The sequence below is a fragment of the Coregonus clupeaformis genome, chromosome 21, assembly GCF_020615455.1.
Source record: "Coregonus clupeaformis isolate EN_2021a chromosome 21, ASM2061545v1, whole genome shotgun sequence".
Taxonomy (NCBI): Eukaryota; Metazoa; Chordata; class Actinopteri; order Salmoniformes; family Salmonidae; genus Coregonus; species Coregonus clupeaformis.
This window is the reverse complement of record NC_059212.1, coordinates 51,619,892-51,642,113: the sequence shown is the minus strand read 5'-3', so window position 1 is coordinate 51,642,113 and position 22,222 is coordinate 51,619,892. Positions and strand designations below refer to the sequence as shown.

The 22,222-nt window shown below is 44.9% G+C and overlaps 1 protein-coding gene across 1 annotated transcript in view; it reads right to left on the bottom strand.

Moving 5' to 3' along the window:
- Nucleotides 1-21,040, bottom strand: part of LOC121534493 (disabled homolog 1) — a 77,128-nt gene extending 56,088 nt beyond the window's left edge. The window contains exons 1-2 of the mRNA XM_045206053.1: nucleotides 20,646-21,040; nucleotides 680-1,410 (exon numbers count right to left, since the gene is read on the bottom strand). Of these exons, the coding sequence (XP_045061988.1) occupies nucleotides 680-770 (91 nt within the window). The 5' untranslated portion in view covers nucleotides 771-1,410; nucleotides 20,646-21,040. The remainder of the gene's footprint in view (nucleotides 1-679; nucleotides 1,411-20,645) is intronic.
- Nucleotides 21,041-22,222: the final 1,182 nt, after the last annotated feature.

Sequence of the window (22,222 nt, the reverse complement as noted above, 5' to 3'; positions counted from 1 at the left end):
TCCTCTATGCATCTCTCTCTCTCTCTCTTTCTGTGTCTGTCGCTCTGTCTCTCTCCCGTCCTCTATGCATCTCTCTCTCTCTCTCTCTCTCTCTCCCTCTGTCTCTCCCTCTGTCTCTTTCCCTCTCTCTTCTTCTCTGTGACTGAAGGCTGACTGAAGTTTTCTCTGATAGGAGGAATGATATTTATCCACGTCTACAATGACTCACTATTAATACAGATAGAAGTGTGTCACTGCTCACTGCCACACATGCAAGTGTCTGTCTTTTTATTTTGTCTATAAATGTGTGTGTGTGTGTTATTGGGATGTGTTTGTATTCTGTGAGAATACAGTGTACATTTCGTCTGTGTGCTTTGTGTGGGTTGCTGTAACATGTATGTACATGTTTTTAACATACCTTCCCATCTGGTGTGTGGGTGGGTTAGAATGCAATAGAATATAATAACTTCATTTGTACCAAGGGGAATGTACCTTCCCTTTGTTTGTATGTATGCATGTGTGTGTACACGTATGCATGTGGGCGTATGTGTGAGCCACTGTGTGTGTCTGTGTGTGTGTGTCTGTGTGTGTATATATGTGTGTGTATGTGTGTGTGTGTGTGTGTGTGTGTGAGGGCGGGGGTAGGGGGGATGGGGGTGTTGCATAGCATACATTACATCCATGCATCTAGAATTCTTACCTTTAGTCCTCCTGGACTCCCGTCTCAGCGTGCTGGTTTTGACACCTGCTTGGAGCTCCGAGCTGGCTGACTCTCCTCCGGCTGATGACATCCTCCTGGGTCCTTCCTGTCCTCAGTACTCCTCACAGCAGATCCACCATGGGGTTATCACTCCTCTGCTACCTCCTATGGACTAGTCCCCTATCCCCTACTCCAGGATGGTTATCACACACACCCTACCTCCTATGGACTAGTCCCCTATCCCCTACTCCAGGATGGTTATCACACACACCCTACCTCCTATGGACTGCCCACAACCCCACTGTCCCCTACTCCAGGTCTAGGACGGAGCTTTCCTCCAAGTCCATGGTGAGAAGTCTGGTGTTATTCCTCTTTGGTGAAGAGATCCAGGGGTTCTGATCTCCTTCAATGTGGACCCATCCTGGTAGTATCCTCAGAGTCTTCTCTCTGAGCTGATGAAGGGTAGATGTTGTGGCGGTCCTTCTGAATGCTTCAGACTAGTTCTAACATGGTGGCTAGATGATAAGGTCAAGTATTACATGGTCCCTCTATTGCTCTTTAGTGCAGATCCCACCTAGTGATTGGTGAATTCTTCCTTCCAAAGGGAACACATGGGTTGTTGTTGTACTGTATTATTCTTTAGTCCAGGTTGAGTACTGGTATTCCTCTCTGGTAGGATACTTCAGAGACTGTCCTTCTGTTGTACACCTCTGTCCCTCCCTCGATTAGCACTGGAAGTCAAAGAGACAGGGAAGACATTTAGCCTTAGCTAATGACAATGTATGTGTGTGTGTGTGTGTGTGTGTGTGTGTGTGTGTGTGTGTGTGTGTGTGTGTGTGTGTGTGTGTGTGTGTGTGTGTGTCTATGTGTCTGTGTGTGTCTGTGTGAAATTAGCCACTGGTAATTAACATGACAAACACATTCCAGCATTAGTCCTTATTACATTAATTAAAGCATGAGAACGACAGATACCAATTAATCACTCAACTGTGTAGTCATTATCTCGTCTCGCTGTCACGTGTTTGTTTCCATCTAGATCACCAAGGTTATTTCTGTTCTTAAAGGTACAATCTGGGATCTGGGAATCTGTTTAATGGTCATTTGAATTCTTAACATTTACCAAAACAAGTGGCAGGCTGGCGTTTTCCTGAAAAAACGAATCCCAGATTGTAGCTGTAAGCAAACAATATTACAAAGTTATACACCCCATATATGGTCAGTGTTTCCTGTAATTTGCTCTCTATTATAGAAGAAAGGACAAGAAGCAGACTTTCTAGTGGAGAACTGTGGAGAGAGAATCTTCGCATGGGAGCGTTGTATTGGAACACAAAAACACACACACACAAGTGTGCACACACACACGCACTCACACGCAGAGACACGCACACACACACACACACACCCTCACAAACACACACACACACACTTTGAATTGGAACCCCCAGCGCGCTTAATGCCCTTGAATCATCCACTGCTAACATGTGGGCAGTGCCAAGGCCAAGGCTGGTACCGAGAACAACAATGTGGTTGGCATGGTGATGGTTCATTGTTGAAAGAGTAGACCTCTACTCCCCTGTGTCTGTCCTCAAAAAGAGCAGCTCTGCTCAGTAGCTCACATGGCATTGTGCACATGCGTCTGCTGTGACATTGTGTGATATTGTACTGTACATGCGTGTGTGCGAGAGAGAGAGAGTGTGTGTGTGTGTGTGTGTGTGTGTGTGTGTGTGTGTGTGTGTGTGTGTGTGTGTGTGTGTGTGTGTGTGTGTGTGAGCGACAGAGACAGATAGAAATATCCTATCGGGTCCAGAGCAATAGCTACTCTCCTCTCTTCCGTCGCTGCAGGTGAGTCTTCAGCCCTGCTATTACTCAGAGCCCAAACACAAAAGACTCATCACATTACATTTCCCAAAACAACAGCTTACTGCAACCCGCCTAGTCATTACTGTTTTTCTGCGTGTGAGTATGTAAACGTCTGGCCCTGTGGATCGCGCTGCCTGCGCAACCAGGCCACCCGTGATACAAGTCAGTATTCGACGTCCACCCATGTCTGAGAACGTCGGGAGATGACGTGGAAACCTGCCACTAGGGGCAACAGTGAGCGCTGTTACCTTCAAGTAGGTTTCAGTTATAAAGTTGTTTTTGAGATTTTAGTTTTAAGCCTATCCCAAACCTTAACCGTTACCTTAACCATTCAGAGTTAATTCCTAACCTTAAGAATTCAGAGTTAATGCCTAAACTTAACCCTAACCTTAAAAATGTGGAGTTAATGCCAAAAGTTAGCCTTAAACACTGAAATTTGACATTTGAGAAACATGGATGAATGTCTAATTCTGACATGAGACTGTGAGAGCTAGTTGGCCTGCAAGCATTTCACTGTCACCCAGCGAGCATTTCACTGTCACTCAGCGAGCATTTCACTGTCGCCCTGCGAGCATTTCACTGTCGGCTTGCGAGCATTTCACTGTCGGCCTGCAAGAATTTCACTGTCGGCCTGCGAGCATTTCATCGTCGCCCTGCGAGCATTTCACTGTCGGCCTGCAAGCATTTCACTGTCGCCCTGCGAGCATTTCACTGTCGGCCTGCAAGCATTTCACTGTCGGCCTGCGAGCATTTCACTGTCGGCCTGCGAGCATTTCACTGTCGCCCTGCAAGCATTTCACTGTCGCCCTGTGAGCGTTTCACCAAGGGAATGATTCAAGTGCGCTTATGAGGCAGATAATGTCACAAGGCCAATCTACATATAAGTACTTCTCAGACAAAACCCTCCGAGTGTCAGAGAAGACAAGGGAAGGCATTTTCCCTCTCCGTCACAAAGAACCTTATCGTAATGTAATTTTCATTAAAGAGGAGGAGGGAGTGATATGCCTCACAAACCACTCTTTCAAACACACACACACACACACAATCTGCTCTATGTTTTAACAGCTTCCAGTGTCTCTAATGATTTGGGTCAGAGTTAACAAGCGATGGAGTGTCATGCGTTGGTGTGTGTTCAACGCAGCTTCTCCTCTCATTCTGAGCTGTTAAGAGTCAGTCTGTCAAAGCCTGGATACTTTATTTATTCATTTGGCTCATTTATATTTCTCATGTTTCTAGTGTGAGAGATTGAGGGAACACTTCCTTATTGAAGTAAGTCAATTTCATTTCCGTCTATTCTACACCTCCATACTCGGGTCTTTTCTCAGTTTAGGAGACGAGGAGAGAGAGAGAGAGAGAGAGAGAGAGAGAGAGAGAGAGAGAGAGAGAGAGAGCTAATTTAAGTAAAACATATTTTCAGAAATGAAATCATTCTCAGGGGATAGTCCCCCCCCCGCCCCACTATCCCCCTCCCCTTCTCCCGTCAAAAAATATGCTGCTGCCGTCGTAACGGGATTAGCTAACAAATACAGCCTCTTGCCGTGTGAGGAAGGAAGCCTGATGAAATATGACAACTCTCTCCTCTTATCACTGAGAACATCAATCACTGAGTAAGCCATTGATTTTTGTGGAGGGAGTCAGAGCACACACCTTCGCATGGCAAAGCCAGAGCCCTTGGGTATCAGGTATATATAACCTGTCATGTGGCATAAATGGAATACGATGTGACGTGCTCAGAATATTTTTTTGCAAAGACAGGAAAACAATTATCCCCGAGATATTCAATACAACACATACAGTATTACCATATTAGTTAATTTTTCCATTAACATTGGAACTGATTTAACATTCTTTTGATTCCATTTTTAGATGTTGCCAATATGATGACATATTAAATTATCTTTAACCAGCTCCCTGGACATACATAATAATCAAACGACAGGATTGGTTCCACTTTAGATGTTTACATTTGGATGTTTATCTGTGACTGTCTGTATCCCCTGATACTGAGACATTTCAAACACAACTGGTGTTCTGAATTTCACCAAAGGAAAAACTCAAATCCCATAAAAAAAACTGCTTTATAAATAAAAACTTGTAATATGAAATATTCAATTCAATTTTAAATTCAATCTCCATCATGACATTAAAGCTTCCTTTATGTGTACGTCAGTCATGTTAACCAGCATCACTAGCCATAAACAGAAGTAATGATAGGTCTGAATATAAGCCAACATCATGTCATTCTATTTCCAGTTTATCTGTAATTGTATCTCCTAATAGAGGCACCGTTTAAAACACAATCTCAGTGTACCATCAGGCTCAGATGGTAAGATTGGCCCCTAGCTACCTTACAGATGGGTAACAAAGGTTGAACAGTCATGGGGCGGCAGGTAGCTTAGTGGGTAAGAGCGTTGTGCCAGTAACCGAAACGTCGCTGGTTCTAATCCCTGAGCCGACTAGGTGAAAAATCTGTCGATGTGCCCTTGAGCAAGGCACTTAACCCTAATTGCTCCTGTAAGTCGCTCTGGATAAGAGTGTCTGCTAAATGACTAAAAATGTAAAAAATGTATTACGCCTCAGCAGACATCACACTCCAGCCTGTGTTTGTGTGTGTGGCTGACGTCTGTCGACTAGCAGGCCAGGCCTGTCCCTAGATCATCTGTGTGTTACTGTGTTGCCAAGGCTGGCGTGGCCTGGGGGCGGTGGGTCCGTTTGTTTGACAGACTGGCTTTGGCACCTAGCGCCGGTCATCTTTGTTACAAAACACCCCCCAGCTTATGGATGGGGACAGCACTGTCACAACCTGCCTGAGCTAGCTGCAGCGCAAGCCTGGCGCCCGCAAGACTCACCCTGCTGTTTTACCTTGTGTCACCTAGGATAGTCCCAGCCAACAGCGACCATGTACTCTCTACAATACTTCAAGGCCTAATATGTTTTAAAATATAAGTGTTATTGCAGGGTTTCTTCTTTGGGCTTGACAGAGAATATTACGCATTTCAGGAGGAGATTCAACCATTGTTATCAAGCTCTCACAATTAATGATAGTCTATAGTCTCTGGTGTCCTATCATCGCCTGATAGCCCTCCATTATGAGATAAGACATAATTTGCTGCTGGTGGATAGCTAATTAGCTACTTGTAATTGGTTAACCGCTCTATATGAGCCACACAGCAGTCTGTGAGGTTACACTTCAATGTATTACTCTTTCCAGGCTACCAATGAATTGTGTTATTACATCTGTGAGCCCAAACAACAAGGTTTTACAGTGCCAGGCCTGGGTGGAAATAGTATGTGGTATTTTCTGGTAGCCTAATTAGGCATACTTTAAATTATTATTGAATAAAATTGGTAATACAATTGGCTTATAATTATGTATTTTGTTACCAGGTAGTTTCCAAGTATATAGATCATTACGGGCCCATAAATGTAATTGTTGCTTTTGTTTGTGCTGCAGTTGGCTTGCCTGGCATTATAGAACCAATGGATATAGTTCCAAAAATATTATACCGATAATCAGGCGCACCACACTGGCTATTGTAAGGAAAACAATAACTATTTAAACCCAGGTGTTAACAGTAAAACTCCATAGTGCTGGTTGGAGCCAAAGACAGTCAAAAAATATAGATTTCTGATGGAACCGTTTGTCTGGCCTTCCGAGAGGACTGACAGCCTCTGATATCAGGCTGCTCCTTCATGCCCTATTAGTTAACCTCATTCATGACAAGATGGAAGAGCTTTGGGCCTGACCACCGAAACGACACAACGGTCAAAGTGAGGGGAGAAGAGAAAGAGGAAAACATACTGTTCTCTTCTGTTCATGTGATGTGTTGCAGCAGTATACTCATTTGCCTCCTGATAGAAACTAGAAGCCGCATCACTTCAGGTTCACTGGATACAGCTGGTTGTCACGCCCTGGCTCGGGGGACTCTCGTATGTTGAGCCAGGGTGTTAGTTTCTATGTTTTGTTGTGGGTCTAGGTTATTGTATTTCTTTGTGTGAGTGACTCCCAATCAGAGGTAACGAGTGTCAGCTGTTGGCTCGTTGTCTCTGATTGGGAGCCATATTTAAACTGTCGGTTTTCACTTTGTGTTTTGTGGTTTCTTGTTCTCGTTGGGTTGTGTTCAACTGTAGACGTCACGTTTCGTTTGTTATTTTGATCGTATGATCATTTATCTAATAAAAGATGTTCACCTTCAACGCTGCGCATTGGTCCTCATTAGACGATCGTGACAGAAGAAACCACCAAGATGTGACCAAGCAGCGTGTCCAGGAGCCATCGCCAGGGAGATCCCTGACAGATCTCCTTCGCCTCCTGGACTGGGTCAAGCCGAGTGAGGAAGAGAAGGGCTTGACATTATGGCAGAAGGGCGAAAGGCTGGCGAGGGACATGGAGACCTGGTCCACGGGTAGGAGAGACGCCCCGAAAATTTTTAGGGGGGGGCTCACGACGTCGGACCAGCAGGAGGCCGCGATAGAGCGGCCCAGTGGGTTGCCGGAGAAGGCCGCCGGGTTACGGGGGCCACTGGTCGAAGAGGGGATGGAGGAAGTAGAGGCACGGCGAGAGGTACTGGCGTGTGTTGCCAGTCCGGTCCGGCCCGTTCCAGATCCCGGTGTAGGGCCAGTGGTGTGTGTCCCCAGTACAGTCCGGCCCATCCAAGCTTCCCGCACCAAGCCAGTGGTGTGCGTCGTCAGTCCGGCACGGCCCGTGCCTGCTCTCCGCATCAAGTCTACGGTGCGTCTCGTCAGCCCGGCTCTGCCCGTTCCTGCTCCCCGCACCAGGTCTGTGGTGCGCGTCGCCAGCCCAGTCCGGCCCATTCCTGCTCCCCGCATCAAGCCTGTGGTGCGTCTCGTCAGCCCGGCTCTGCCCGTTCCTGCTCTCCGCACCAGGTCTGTGGTGCGCGTCGCCAGCCCAGTCCGGCCCATTCCTGCTCCCCGCATCAAGTCTGTGGTGCGTCTCGTCAGCCCGGCTCTGCCCGTTCCTGCTCTCCGCACCAGGTCTGTGGTGCGCGTCGCCAGCCCAGTCCGGCCCATTCCTGCTCCCCGCATCAAGTCTGTGGTGCGTCTCGTCAGCCCGGCTCTGCCCGTTCCTGCTCTCCGCACCAGGTCTGTGGTGCGCGTCGCCAGCCCAGTCCGGCCCACTCCTGCTCCCAGCACCAAGTCTGTGGGGCGTTTCGTCAGCCCTGTCCGGCCCGTGCCTGTTCCCCACACCAAGCCAGTGGTGTGCGTCGTCGGTTCGGCACGGCACGTGCCTGTTCCACTGGAGCCTGATCCGCCGCCTAGGGCGGAGTGCCCACCCGGTCCCTCCCCTGTTGTGTTTCGTTGGCGCGGTCGGAGTCCGCGCCTTTAGGGGGGGGTACTGTCACGCCCTGGCTCGGGGGACTCTCGTATGTTGAGCCAGGGTGTTAGTTTCTATGTTTTGTTGTGGGTCTAGGTTATTGTATTTCTTTGTGTGAGTGACTCCCAATCAGAGGTAACGAGTGTCAGCTGTTGGCTCGTTGTCTCTGATTGGGAGCCATATTTAAACTGTCGGTTTTCACTTTGTGTTTTGTGGTTTCTTGTTCTCGTTGGGTTGTGTTCAACTGTAGACGTCACGTTTCGTTTGTTATTTTGATCGTATGATCATTTATCTAATAAAAGATGTTCACCTTCAACGCTGCGCATTGGTCCTCATTAGACGATCGTGACACTGGTAAACTAAATTAGTATTTGCCGGCACAGTTGCTTCTTTGCCACGCGGATTTATGTCAAAATAAACCTTGGAGCAGTGCACTCACTTAGCCACGGCTTCAACAGGGCCAGACATGGATGGGCACAGGGTTAGAAATGGTCTGCCCTCTAAATTCGCTCCTACATTAGCCAGTTTACCACCTCAGCTTCCAGCACAAAGGGCCGCATTTAATAGGGAGAGGAGGGAACTTCAAGTCTGGGAAGTGACATAAATAAGAAAACACATACAGCATGCACATACAATTCATAGAAGATGTGAGTCTTGCTAAGGTTTCTTAGTTGTAGTTGTATATTGCTGAGATTGATGATACAATGGCACAGCATCAAAGGCATATTTACACTTAGGAATGAGTGTAGCAGCTACCTTGCTTTGGCGACAGTAATAAACCAAGCAAATTACAGAGATCAAGAGGAAATATAATTCCCACTTCTTCATGTAAATCTACATTATATGTTCTATAAGTCTCATATCGTTCTTCATGTCTCGTCTCAGCGTGGCGGTTAAGTGTGTTGGGCCAGTAACCGAAAGTTCGCTGGTTCAAATCCCGAGCCGACTAGGTGAAAAATCTGCCGTTGTGCCCTTGAGCAAGGCACTTAAGCCTAATTGCTCCTGTATGTCGCTGTGGATAAGAGTGTCTGCTAAATGTCCAAAATGTAAAATGTCTCATTCTAGCTGGTCTCCTAACGTGACTCCTAATGTCTAGAAATACAGGCAGTGTGCATGCTGCCGTGCGTTAGTCTGTGTGAGGAGAGGCTGGACCCAGGTAGCCTGGAATGAGTAATTGGGCAGTAGGAAGCTCCAACCCCCTTCGATGTCTCTCTATGGCTTCCCTGAGGAGTCTTTAATTCACTGTTGATTTGCTCTGTTGTTGTGCTCTGTCTCAGTGTCTAAACAGTGTGTTCAAACAGCCTATTTAACACATTCAGTGGGCGAGAACTGGGCCGGCTCCAGGAGAGGAGGCCTGGAAGAACACTCAACCACCTCGTATTCAACCAAGACAACACATCTCTCTGGCTCTGAGTCCTTTCTCTCTCTCTCTCTCTCTCTCTCTCTCTCTCTCTTTCTCTATCTCTCTTTCTCTCTCTCTCTTTCTCTCTTTCTCTCTCTCTCTCTCTCTCTCTCTTTCCCTCTCTCTCTTTCTCTCTTCCTCTCTCTCTCCCTCTCTCTCCCTCTCTCTCTTACTCTCCCACCTCTGTCCTTCTCAGTCCTCCTTTTTCTCCCTCCTTCCGAGTTATGAAAAGAGAGTTGAGGCAAGTTTCCTTTGAACATTACAAAAGAAAACAGAGTAGCTCAGTGTGGTCATTATTTCATGCAGCCAGTAATTAATGAAACTATTAAGGGTTATTTTTCCGTCTCTGTGTTTCACTTAGAACTATGGTAAATAAACACCTGAGAGGTGACTCCCATAATTGCAAAAGGGTGATTGATACAATAAAACATGTGTGAGCTGAGTCAACACTATCTCAACTCAACTGTGACCACAATATTTTGTCATGACAGTGTTGTTTATTATGGCTTTAATATACTTTAATAGAAAAACGTCTTGATTGTAGAGTATTGTAGACGTGTGGTTTGAAGGTCAAACACCCTAACAAACCGATTTTGTGAGACGAAAATAACTAAAAGTCTTGATGCACAAAGTGACTGAGAAAAACCATTGGCATTGCCAGGCAGTCTGCTCTGTTGACTAACTGAAAGGTCATCTGAAAGGTCATCATTTGGAATATGCTTTACATAGCCACCAGGGAAACATTGGTTATTTCACCATGCCTTATCATCAACGTAATCATGTTGCATCAACCTGGCTTTTTGATTGAATTAGCCAAAAGCCATCAACATACACCTTTAAGCAGGGGTGTCAAACTCATTCCACGAAGGGCCGAGGGTCTGTGGGTTTTTGGTTTTTCCTTTCAATTAAGCCCTAGACAACCAGGTGAGGGGAGTTCCTTACTAATTAGGGACCTTAATTCATCAATCAAGTACAAGGGAGGAGCGAAGACCCTCCGTGGAATGAGTTTGACACGTGTGCCGTTAAGACTTCATTTAAACCAGGAAGTCCCAATGATGAGGCCAAAGACTTCTTTTTACATTTAAGTCATTTAGCAGACGCTCTTATCCAGAGCAACAGTTAGTGAGTGCATAAATGTTTTTTTTGTTTTTTTCATACTGGCCCCCCGTGGGAAACGAACCCACAACCCTGGCATTGCAAATGCCATGCTCTACCAACTGAGCTACACGGGACTACGTGCCAGATATTGATGTGGTGGTGATGACAGCCTCCTTCACGCACACACACACACACACACACACACACACACACACACCTCTCTCTCTCATCTTTGCCTATCCTTCTTATTGCAGTGCAGTCTGTCAGCTATAGTAATTAGTTGTGCTCCCAACACACCTCAACGTCTCCTCAATGTTGCTCATTAATCTCACATGAGTGATTAGGCCGCGAAGCACCACACCGCACCACAACGAATGGAGCCACCACGGCAGGAGCCTGGGAGGGAGGTGTGAAACTGGGTGTGAAACTGTTGTCATCTCATATGTTATCACACTCAGGAGATTAGCTAGGGATATAACCACACCACAGCCCATTGGCAGTTAATCATGCTGCTAATGATAAGTGAAATATTCTTGCCGTTGCTACAATGCCAACCGCCAAGGTCATGAACTCACATATTGCTTAGTTGGCTAGCCCCTTTAGTAATATATGACAAGTTAGCTATGACCAGATATGGGATGTTCATGGTACAGTAAAGTATTTTAAGTCTTCAGAACAAGGGTCTCCAATTCTCAAGTATTCATTGGTCTCAGGGTAACAGTCCTGATCTAGGATCAGTGTAGTCTTTTAGATCATAATGAATACAATTATATGGACTATATGGACAGGAAGGACCTGATCATAGATCAGCACTCTGAGATGCTTTGTGAATATTTAGAATATTAGGATGTTATTTCAAAAATGCTTTATCCCCACATTTTTCACGTTTGTTTTTTTTATCAGAAATGATTGCTTATGGGTACCTTCATGTGTGTGTAAAATATTACTGTTCTCAGATTTTTTATTAATATATTTTAGATATGTATGAAAATGTGATTTCTTGCAAAACGCTATATATCCATTGTTTAGCTGGAATGGAATGTTCGTATCCTGTATATTTGACTGTGATATGTGGTTGTCTCACCTAGCTATCTTAAGATGAATGCACTTACTGTAAGTCGCTTGGGATAAGAGCATCTGCTAAATGACTAAAATGTCAAATGTACATTTTTTACATTGAACTCATATTACTTTATAGAATTTTTATTTTTTACATTTGTAAAATATTGAGGTCACAAATGTATCATTTGTACACTTCTTTATAAGAAATGTAGTTATTTGTCACATTTGACTGTGTAAAACCTAGCAGTACTAAACGTCCCTTTTTCAGGACACTGTCTTTCAAAGATAATTTGTAAAAATCCAAATAACTTCACAGATCTTCATTGTAAAGGGTTTAAACACTGTTTCCCATGCTTGTTCAATGAACCATAAACAATTAATGAACATGCACCTGTGGAACGGTCGTTAAGACACTAACAGCTTACAGACGGTAGGCAATTAAGGTCACAGTTATGAAAACTTAGGACACTAAAGAGGCCTTTCTACTGACTCTGAAAAACACCATAAGAAAGATGCCCAGGGTCCCTGCTCATCTGCGTGAACGTGCCTTAGGCATGCTGCAAGGAGGCATGAGGACTGCAGATGTGGCCAGGGCAATAAATTGCAATGTCCGTACTGTGAGACGCCTTAGACAACACTACAGGGAGACAGGACGGACACCTGCGGGACAGATACAGGATGGCAACAACAACTGCCCGAGTTACACCAGGAACACACAATCCCTCCATCAGTGCTCAGACTGTCCGCAATAGGCTGAGAGAGGCTGGACTGAGGGCTTGTAGGCCTGTTGTAAGGCAGATCCTCACCAGACATCACCAGCAACAACGTCGCCTATGGGCACAAACCCACCGTCGCTGGACCAGACAGGACTGGCAAAAAGTGCTCTTCACTGACGAGTCGCGGTTTTGTCTCACCAGGGATGATGGTCAGATTCGCGTTTATCGTCGGAGGAATGAGAGTTACACCGAGGCCTGTACTCTGGAGCGGGATCGATTTGGAGGTGGTAGGTCCGTCATGGTCTGGGGCAGTGTGTCACAGCATCATCGGACTGAGTTTGTTGTCATTTGCTGGCAATCTCATGTGATACCCTTCCTGCAGGCTCATCCTGACATGACCCTCCAGCATGACAATGCCACCAGCCATACTGCTTGTTCTGTGCGTGATTTCCGGCAAGACAGGAATGTCAGTGTTCTGCCATGGCCAGCAAAGAGCCCGGATCTCAATCCCATTGAGCACGTCTGGGACCTGTTGGATTGGAGGGTGAGGGCTAGGGCTAGGGCCACTCCCCCCAGAAATGTCTGGGAACTTGCAGGTGCCTTGGTGGAAGAGTGGGGTAACATCTCACAGCAAGAACTGGCAAATCTGGTCCATGAGGAGGAGATGCACTGCAGTACTTAATGCAGCTGGTGGCCACACCAGATACTGATTGTTACTTTTGATTCTGACCCCCCCCTTTGTTCAGGGACACATTATTCTTTTTTTGCCGAGTTTACATACTTCTCTGAGAGTAAGGGGGATATATAGAGTTTTGCAACAAAACATGTCTCTCAGAAATGAAACCATCAAGTGATAGATTTTCAACAACCCAAGCCATCATTAGATAGTGAAAAAACACACCAATCTCTTTCATGATTTCTTTAAACAATAAAAGCTAATTTACCAACATTTCGGAAAATGTATATATAGTGTTTTGGAATGAAACTCTTCATATTGTCTTAGCGCTGGGCAAACAAAAGTCTGCACAACAAGACCAGTATCGAAAACCCTGCTTTAAAATATGATCGTCTAACGATTGTCTAAAGCAACATCTTGACAATGACTTCTATAGAGGAGAGTTTAAGTAATGTAGAAGAGCTGGAGTCAGACAAAGTGGGGCAGAACAATGACATCATGTCAGAGGCATGTTACTGACGATAAAAAAGTATTTGATCCCCTGCTGATTTTGTATGTTTGCCCACTGATAATTTTAATGGTAGGTTTATTTGAACAGTGAGAGACAGAATAACAACAAAAACATCCAGAAAAACGCATGTCAAAAATGTTATAAATTGATTAGCATTTTAATGAGGGAAATAAGTATTTGATCCCCTCTCAATCAGAAAGATTTCTGCCTCCCAGGTGTCTTTTATACAGGTAACGAGCTGAGATTAGGGGCACACTCTTAAAGGGAGTGCTCCTAATCTCATCTTGTTACCTGTATAAAAGACACCTGTCCACAGAAGCAATCAATGAATCAGATTCCAAACTCTCCACCATGGTCAAGATGAAAGAGCTCTCCAAGGATGTCAGGGACAAGATTGTAGACCTCCACAAGGCTGGAATGGCCTACAAGACCATCGCCAAGCAGCTTGGTGAGAAGGTGACAACAGTTGGTGCGATTATTCGCAAATGGAAGCAACACAAAAGACCTGTCAATCTCCCTCGGCCTGGGGCTCCATGCAAGATCTCACCTCGTGGAGTTGCAATGATCATGAGAACGGTGAGGAATCAGCCCAGAACTACACGGGAACTACCCCCTGCTCAAGAAAGCACATATACAGGCCCGTCTGAAGTTTACCAATGAACATCTGAATGATTCAGAGGAGAACTGGGTGAAAGTGTTGTGGTCAGATGAGACCAAAATGGAGCTCTTTAGCATCAACTCAACTCGCCGTGTTTGGAGGAGGAGGAATGCTGCCTATGACCCCAAGAACACCATCCCCACCGTCAAACATGGAGATGGAAACATTATGCTTTTGGGGTGTTTTTCTGCTAAGGGGACAGGACAACTTCACTGCATCAAAGGGACGATGGACAGGGCCTTGTACCTTCAAATCTTGGGTGAGAACCTCCTTCCCTCAGCCAGGGCATTGAACATGGGTCGTGGATGGGTATTCCAGCATGACAATGACCCAAAACACACGGCCAAGGCAACAAAGGAGTTGCTCAAGAATAAGCACATGAAGGTCCTGGAGTGGCCTAGCCAGTCTGCAGACCTTAATCCCATAGAAAATCTGTGGAGGGAGCTGAATGTTCGAGTTGCCAAACGTCAGCCTCGAAACCTTAATGACTTGGAGAAGATCTGCAAAGAGGAGTGGGACAAAATCCCTCCTGAGGTGTGTGCAAACCTGGTGGCCAACTACAAGAAACATCTGACCTCTGTGATTGCCAACAAGGGTTTTGCCACCAAGTACTAAGTCATGTTTTGCAGAGGGGTCAAATACTTGTTTCCCTCATTAAAATGCAAATCAATTTAAAACATTTTTGACATGCGTTTTTCTGGATTTCTTTGTTGTTATTCTGTCTCTCACTGTTCAAATAAACCTACCATTAAAATTATAGACTGATCATGTCTTTGTCAGTGGGCAAACGTACAAAATCAGCAGGGGATCAAATACTTTTTTCCCTCACTGTAAGTATTCAGAACCTTTGCTATGAGACTCAAAATTTAGCTTAAGTGCATCCTGTTTCCATTGATCATCCTTGAGATGTTTCTACAACTTGATTAGAGTCCACCTGTGGTAAATTCAATTGATTGGACATGATTTGGAAAGGCACACACCTGTCTATATAAGGTCCCACAGTTGACAGTGCATGTCAGAGCAAAAACCAAGACTCTTCCTAGAGCTGGCCGCCCGGACAAACTGAGCATTCAGGGGAGAAGGACCTTGGTCAGGGAGGTGACCAAGAACCCGATGGTCACTCTGACAGAGCTCTAGAGTTCCTCTATGGAGATGGGAGAACCTTCCAGAAGGACAACCATCTCTGCAGCACTCCACCAAACAGGCTTTTATGGTAGTGGCGGAAGCCACTCCTCAGTAAAAGACAGAAGCCACTCCTCAGTAAAAGGCACATGACAGCCCGCTTGGAGTTTGCCAAAAGGCACCTTAAGACTCTCAGACCATGAGAAACAAGATTCTCTGGTCTGATGAAACCAAGCTTGAACTCTTTGGCTTGAACGCCAAGTGTCACGTCTGGAGGAAACCTGGCACCATCCCTACGGTGAAGCATGGTGGTGGCAGCATCATGCTGTGGGGATGTCTTTCAGAGGCAGGGACTGGGAGACTAGTCAGGATCGAGGCAAAGATTAATGAAGCAAAGTACAGAGACATCCTTGTTGAAAACCTGCTCCAGAGCACTCAGGACCTCAGACTGGGGCAAAGGTTCACCTTCCAACAGAACAACGACCCTAAGCACACAGCCAAGACAACGCAGGAGTGGCTTCGGGACAAGTCTCAGTAGAATATAAAAAGTAAAGTACAGATACCCAAAATACTACTTAGGTAGTACTTCAACGTATTTTTACTTAGTTACTTTACACCACTACAGTCCTAAAGATAAGATGTACTTTTTTCTCCATACATTTTCCCTGACACCCAAAAGTACTCATTACATTTAGAATGCTCAGGCAGGACAGCAATAGGGTCCAATTCACACACCTATTAATGTAACATGTTGTCATGCCTACTGCCTCTAATCTGGCGGACTCAATAACACAAATACTGCATTTTTAAATTATGTCTGAATGTTGGAGTGTGCCCCTGGCTGTCTGTAAATAAAAAATAAATAAAATAAAATTCCTGCTGAAAACAGAAAACATACATACACACCACTTCATCTAGCTACTACTCCTGCAACATGATTCAAACCATCAACCACATATGGCGTACAACTCTAGCCTGAGGTGCGTTAGTATCAAGTGGTGAAGTGATGAAACTGTAGAGACCTTACTACCCAAAGGTGATGAATGCTCTGACACTGACGGAGCCTCCTCTAGTCCTCTAGCTCTAGTGCATCTGTGAGAGCAGATGAATGGGGAGGAGTGTTTGATAAATTGGGTCACACGAACATGGTTTCTGGGTAATGCGGTGAAAACGCTTGAGGAGTTTCAGTTGGAACAGCACGTGTTGGAATAGACAAACTGGAGCAGAACTGCTCTGACGATGAGTTCCCCCATCACCTAAACCTACAGCCACGTAAATGGGTTTCACCTAATTTTACACACACACACACACATACACACACATATGCACACAGAGCGAGAGAGATAAATGTATCCCTAATGCAACACATGAACCGTGTTGTATTACTCTTGCTTGATGTATATAGTAGACCATTGAATCTGTGCTTGAGGGGCTCTTCTCTACCCCATCTCCTTCCATTTGTCTTGGTCAGTCAGTCTGTTACCTTGGCACTGATAAGGTGAGTGAGTCTGTTACCTTGGCACTGATAAGGTGAGTGAGTCTGTTACCTTGGCAGTGATAAGGCAAACTAGATTTGGGGATGGATAGATCTCTGCAATCACATGCTGCCTCTCCTTGGCAGTGAGGAGTGAAGTCAATATTGAAGCGGATACAGACAAGAGGCCGCTTTATTTATCTCCCTCCCTCCCTCGCCCTCTTTAGATTTATCTACGGCTCCGCAGCCTCATACTTCAATAGATGGATGGTTATTTCATATGGTGCCAACTGGCCCTACATGAGTTGAGCTGAAGGTCACAGTGACTCATTTCAATAGAGACTGGGCTGGGCAGCTCATTTGAGTAGTACTGAGACTTGGCGGGCGGCTCATATCAATACAAAGACTGGGCGGCTTTATATTGAAAAAAAAAACACAAAAAATGTACACATACAGACGATGGATTGAAAACACCAAAACACACCTTTGAGCTGGATTATGGTCTATATCAGACTTAAAGTCACAGAAGTAGGCTATATCACAGTCGTACAGTGATACTACAAAAACTATAGCAAATTGTATGGTACAGTAGAAACTCTGGTACAGATTGCATTGGAACCTGGAGGCATATGGCAGGCCGCCCCATACCTCCCAGCCAATTGAGTCTTAATGATTAATTGGTTTGGCATGCTACATCTCCCCAGTGATGGTGGTTGTCAGTGATGCACTGGAGATTCCATGCAGTCTCTTGGAAGTGGAGTGGCCAGAGGGAGTGATGGCTGAGAAGGCTGTTCTGGTTCAGTGTCCAGGCCAGACGCTGTGGTCTGACTCTGTCTTCATCAGATGTTTCAGGTCAAATCAGTCACCAGGATATTGTGACGACACCTATTATTCTGTCTACATAATGAAATAATGGATGACTGTGACTTTTCTACACCATTTGTTTCAAACACAGTCGTCACATTTGGGATCAGCTGACCTCATTATTCAAACTCTCATCAGAGAAAGTGTAGGTATCTTTTGATTTGGATCATTTAAAAAAATTATACTCAAAATAGCCTAATCCAGATAGAAAATCTCTAGATGTTTTGATTTATCACACAATTTGGAATATATCCCAGTATGTCACTATGTTACTTCTTCTGTCCAGTGATTCCCATCAAACTTTTATTTGCAGACGGAAGCACCTGTCATGACGACATAACGCCAAACAAACACGTGCCTGAAACAAACTCCCACAATTCACTTAATCTAAACAAAATATTGCATTGTACCTAATCTAAAATGGCCGCCTCCATTTCACCCCTAATCTGCACCTGTCCTGGCTAACATCTTCTTTCATGGTGACAAGCAAGGTCGGGAGAGGGATACGAGCGCAATGAAAGTTCATTCTTATTTGAGCTAGCTCAGTGAATTAAATTCTTATAAAAGATTTAGGCCGCTGCAGCGACAATGTTCTTCTATACAGCCCTACATGTTCGTGTCTATGTTTGCACTGCTCTTGAAGATGCAGCACCTCAGGGCCTTACGGGAGGAGTCCTGTGGGAGTTCAATTTGAGGTAATGCTACTGCAATAATAATACAGAAGAGAAAACAACAGATTTAAGAAAGCTTTCAGTGGGACAAAAGAAGAATCACATCATTTTGGAAAAGTGGAGAAGAGTAACAAAAACAAGCAAGCATTGGGAGTGTGCTTCACGGAATAACAACCAACAGGATAGGTAGGCTATGTTGTTCTTTCTTGTACATAACATTTCAGGGAAACAACATGAAATGTAAAAAGAGAACATCCTATTTCACCCTTTTTCTTTTTACACTAGTTTCAGAATGGGGAAAAGGCATTACAGTCTTAATCCGTTAGTATGGCTCCAATACTCCCTCCCTGGTTCTGCTGCCTGGCTGTCAGGAGTTTAGATTCCACTGGGAGGGCAACAAAGAGCTGTTTTCTGCAGAAGTTAATGTTCTTCAATGTTTTTGTGCCGTACCATCTAAGCCTCGCAACCCACCAGAGGACTGCAAGGAAATGTTATGGGACTGCTGCATTCAACTGAATACAACAGAACATGTGTGTGTGTGGGGGGGGTTGGTTGGTTGTTCTACCCTTGTGGGAACCTAAAATCCCCAAATGTCCCCACAAGGATAGTAAAACAATGAAAAATATCCCTGGTGGGGACATTTCCCTCGTCCCCATGAGGACAAAGGCTATTTTTAGCTTAGGGGTTTGGTTTAGGGTTAGGGTTAGGGTAAGGAGTTAGGCTTAGGTTTAGGGTTTGGGTTACGGGTTAAGGTTAGGGTGAGGGTTAAGGTTAGGGTTATGGTAAGGGTTAGGGTTAGGGGTTAGGGAAAATAATAATAATTAATTTTAGGTACCCACGAGGATAGAATAACATAACGTGCATGTGTGTGTATGTGTTCACGCATTGCTTCAGCTCAGATGGGTAGCAGGGCTTTTTCTAAGGAGATTACTGAGTTTGGCAGACTATAGAGGAAGACACCCCTGAACCCTGCCCCTCTGCCCCCTGCAGTGCTGCACCATTGACACTGATCTTTGTGGATAAACAGTGGAGCCACACCACAAACAGGGCCTCAGGCCTCTAAACCAATCAATCACTCTGTTGTTCACATCATTAGCTGCTAGAATCTAGTTCAGTCTGTGCTACTGCTATAGTCTGGAGCAGTCTGATACCAGCCAGCCACTCAAGTAATCCCTTATTCCTATCACTTGTCTTCGAGGTCATCACTGGTTGAAAGGTTGGTTGAGCCACTCCTTCAAATGACTTGTTCATGAAGACACCACTGAGCATCATACTGTACATATGGTTCAATCTTCTACGGTCTCATCCATGTAGGAACTGATTATTGATACTCCAATGAACAATTACACTGAGCTCACTGCCCATTCACTGTCCAGTGCCAGCCAGAAGGATGGATGTGTGGGTTGGTTGGTTGTTCTTCTTTCCTCATGAAAATGTCTGGTTGAGTCTGGTTCTTTTCAATGTCTCCTCCATTGCATATAAATATGATATTAATAACTATAGGCCATCAATAAAAGGTCTGATCAAAAGCATGAGGAAATTCTGGTTAATTATATTTTAACAGAATCTCCCTCTCTAGGAGAAGATACTAGCTGTGCTAGACCATAAATTAAGGGGTGATTTGACGCCTTGAAGCAGCAGACAACCCCCACGCGCGCATCAAAGCTCCTCCAAACACCAACATTTTTCACCTCAATGAACCATGAACCATGAACTTGAACCGTGATTAGTAGGCGTTGACCCCAAGCATATTCTATGATTTCCTGCAGAGATTTCGACATCTCACACCGCCCGGCGTCACTGAGTGCTTCGGTTCCATCCACAGGTACCGCACGCTGCATCCCAATTCAAACGGATGCATTCACAGACCGTTATTGCTGGTGAGCATATTGGTCGAGTATCATAGCTTGAACTGCAACAAGGGTAACCTATCTACATTAAGTTCAACACAAGTCTACTGTCAAATGTATTTTCATTTCGATTTCCTATATACAAATATCCACTCAAAGTGAAAACGCTCCTGGTGAGGCGTTTGGAGAGCTTGATGATCTGTCCACGAAGGGGGCTTGTTATTCCGACAGGGGACCTTGGACGGGGCTGGTGTGTGTGGTTCCCCTGAAATTGAAGTCTATCTTTAATATGATCCCGAGTCATACTGCATCCGATTTTGAGTCAGACAACTTTCAAACGAAAATTATGGAAATGTGGCTGTGCGCATTTTATTCTGGCCAACTGCGACTGGTTAACACAGGATCCGGTATGTAGGCTACAGTAATAAAACATTCAATTCAGAGAAATAGCATAGGCTACATAATGATAAAGCTTCATCTCTGAAATCGAATTACTGTAATTCGGTCACCTAAATAGACAGTTCTATTAACAATAATTCTGATCAGAAATCAAGGCAAAAAAAACGTGTCGGTGAGCTCTTTAGCATCAAATAACATAGCCTAACTTCAACTTGATTGTAAAATAGCCTACAATATAAAATATGTTTATTACAGATCTGACACTTACCCTTTCATATGTCAACTATGCTGAAATTTCCAGTTTAACCGTTTTAATCCAAATCAGGTTCCCGTTCATTTGTGCGTTCTGTTTTCCCTTCTTAGAGAGAGAAAAAATCCATTCGTTAATTCCATGTGCTGGCCACGCAAATCACATTGTGTCGCCTCTCATTTTTCGACAATTTTACAATTTCAGTGTTTCGTGGACATATCTTCTTTTTTATCTTCTTTTTAAAATTATTTTACCGCTGCTGAAGTTGCCTAGTTACCACTGTTTCTCATTCAAGGTGGCTCAAGCACTGTGTACAGCGGCCAATCATAGAAGCAGCCCTGGATTAACTATTTCTTGGCTCGGCTATTCTAGTTTCAAACTAAAATTAGGGGAGTGGGCGGGCAAAGTGAGCCCCCAGTGACAGAAAAAAATTAAAATGCATGGAGAATAATGTAGAAAGGGGGATCCGTTAGAGTAGATGGTCTGGATTGGAGGGGGAGGGGAAGAGGATTAAACATTTCACAAAAATAAAAGGGGGGAGGGGGCAGAGGAAGACCGGTTGCCCATGGACTTCTAGTTCTCACAAGAGAGCACACAGCAGGCAGATCATGTACAATATCTACAGTGAATGATCCCAGCCTAAATATGAAGACTGCAGCCAGCCATGGCAGATGTCTTCCTCACCTCACCTCGCTCAATAAGAGGAGGAGGTAATGTTCTCATGTTCTTTTGAGAGTCAAAGATTTCTGGAAATCCCAAAGACCAATTCATCAGGCTCCTTAACCAGCCATCTATCAAGACCACCCCCTCCTCCATCTCTCCATCCCTACATTCAGCCCCATTGAGTCTCCTCATCACAGGCCATATTGATTTCAATTTCCCACTGGGGTGAAAGGTGTAGGGGAGCCAGTCAGCTTCAATCACTGTTACTCGGCCACAATGACACCAACTCTACCGTTCTGTTGTTTCGTGAGGTGGGGGGCCGGGTAGGGGGGGCTCTGCAACACTGTTCTCAGAGAGGCAGGTCCTAGCAGTGTGGGACTTCTCTACTCATCATCGCAGGGACAATCTGCACATTCTGCAGGGTATATTTCTGCCAGACATTAAATATTCTTCAAAATATTTCCTGCCATCCAAGTTTGTCTAGACTCTATACTGTGCCATAAAATTTGAATTTGACATCGATGTCTAATCTATGTCTAAATTACATTAATTGAAAACATAAGGAGAATATATTTAAACGTTTTCTGTATATTATTAAAATGGTCCAGCATTGTGTTCCCGCCTTTGTGTGTGATTGATTAGTTACTGGCTGCAATCCATCCTTCACATTACAAATGGCAATGGCAGTGTTGGGGGTCCCCCCTCCCCTATATGTGGGTGTGGGTGTGTGAGAGAGAGAGCGATAGAGAGAGAGCGAGAGAGAGAGAGAGAGAGAGAGAGAGAGAATGTGTGTATGGTGTTTGTGTATCACACACAGAGTGGTTGATTGACATGTCGCTCTTGGTTTACCCACCCAGTAATCTCAATGCTTTTCACAGATGGAGTCTATCTTTCCCTTTTTGTTGCCCCCCCCCCCCCCCCCCCCACCTCCT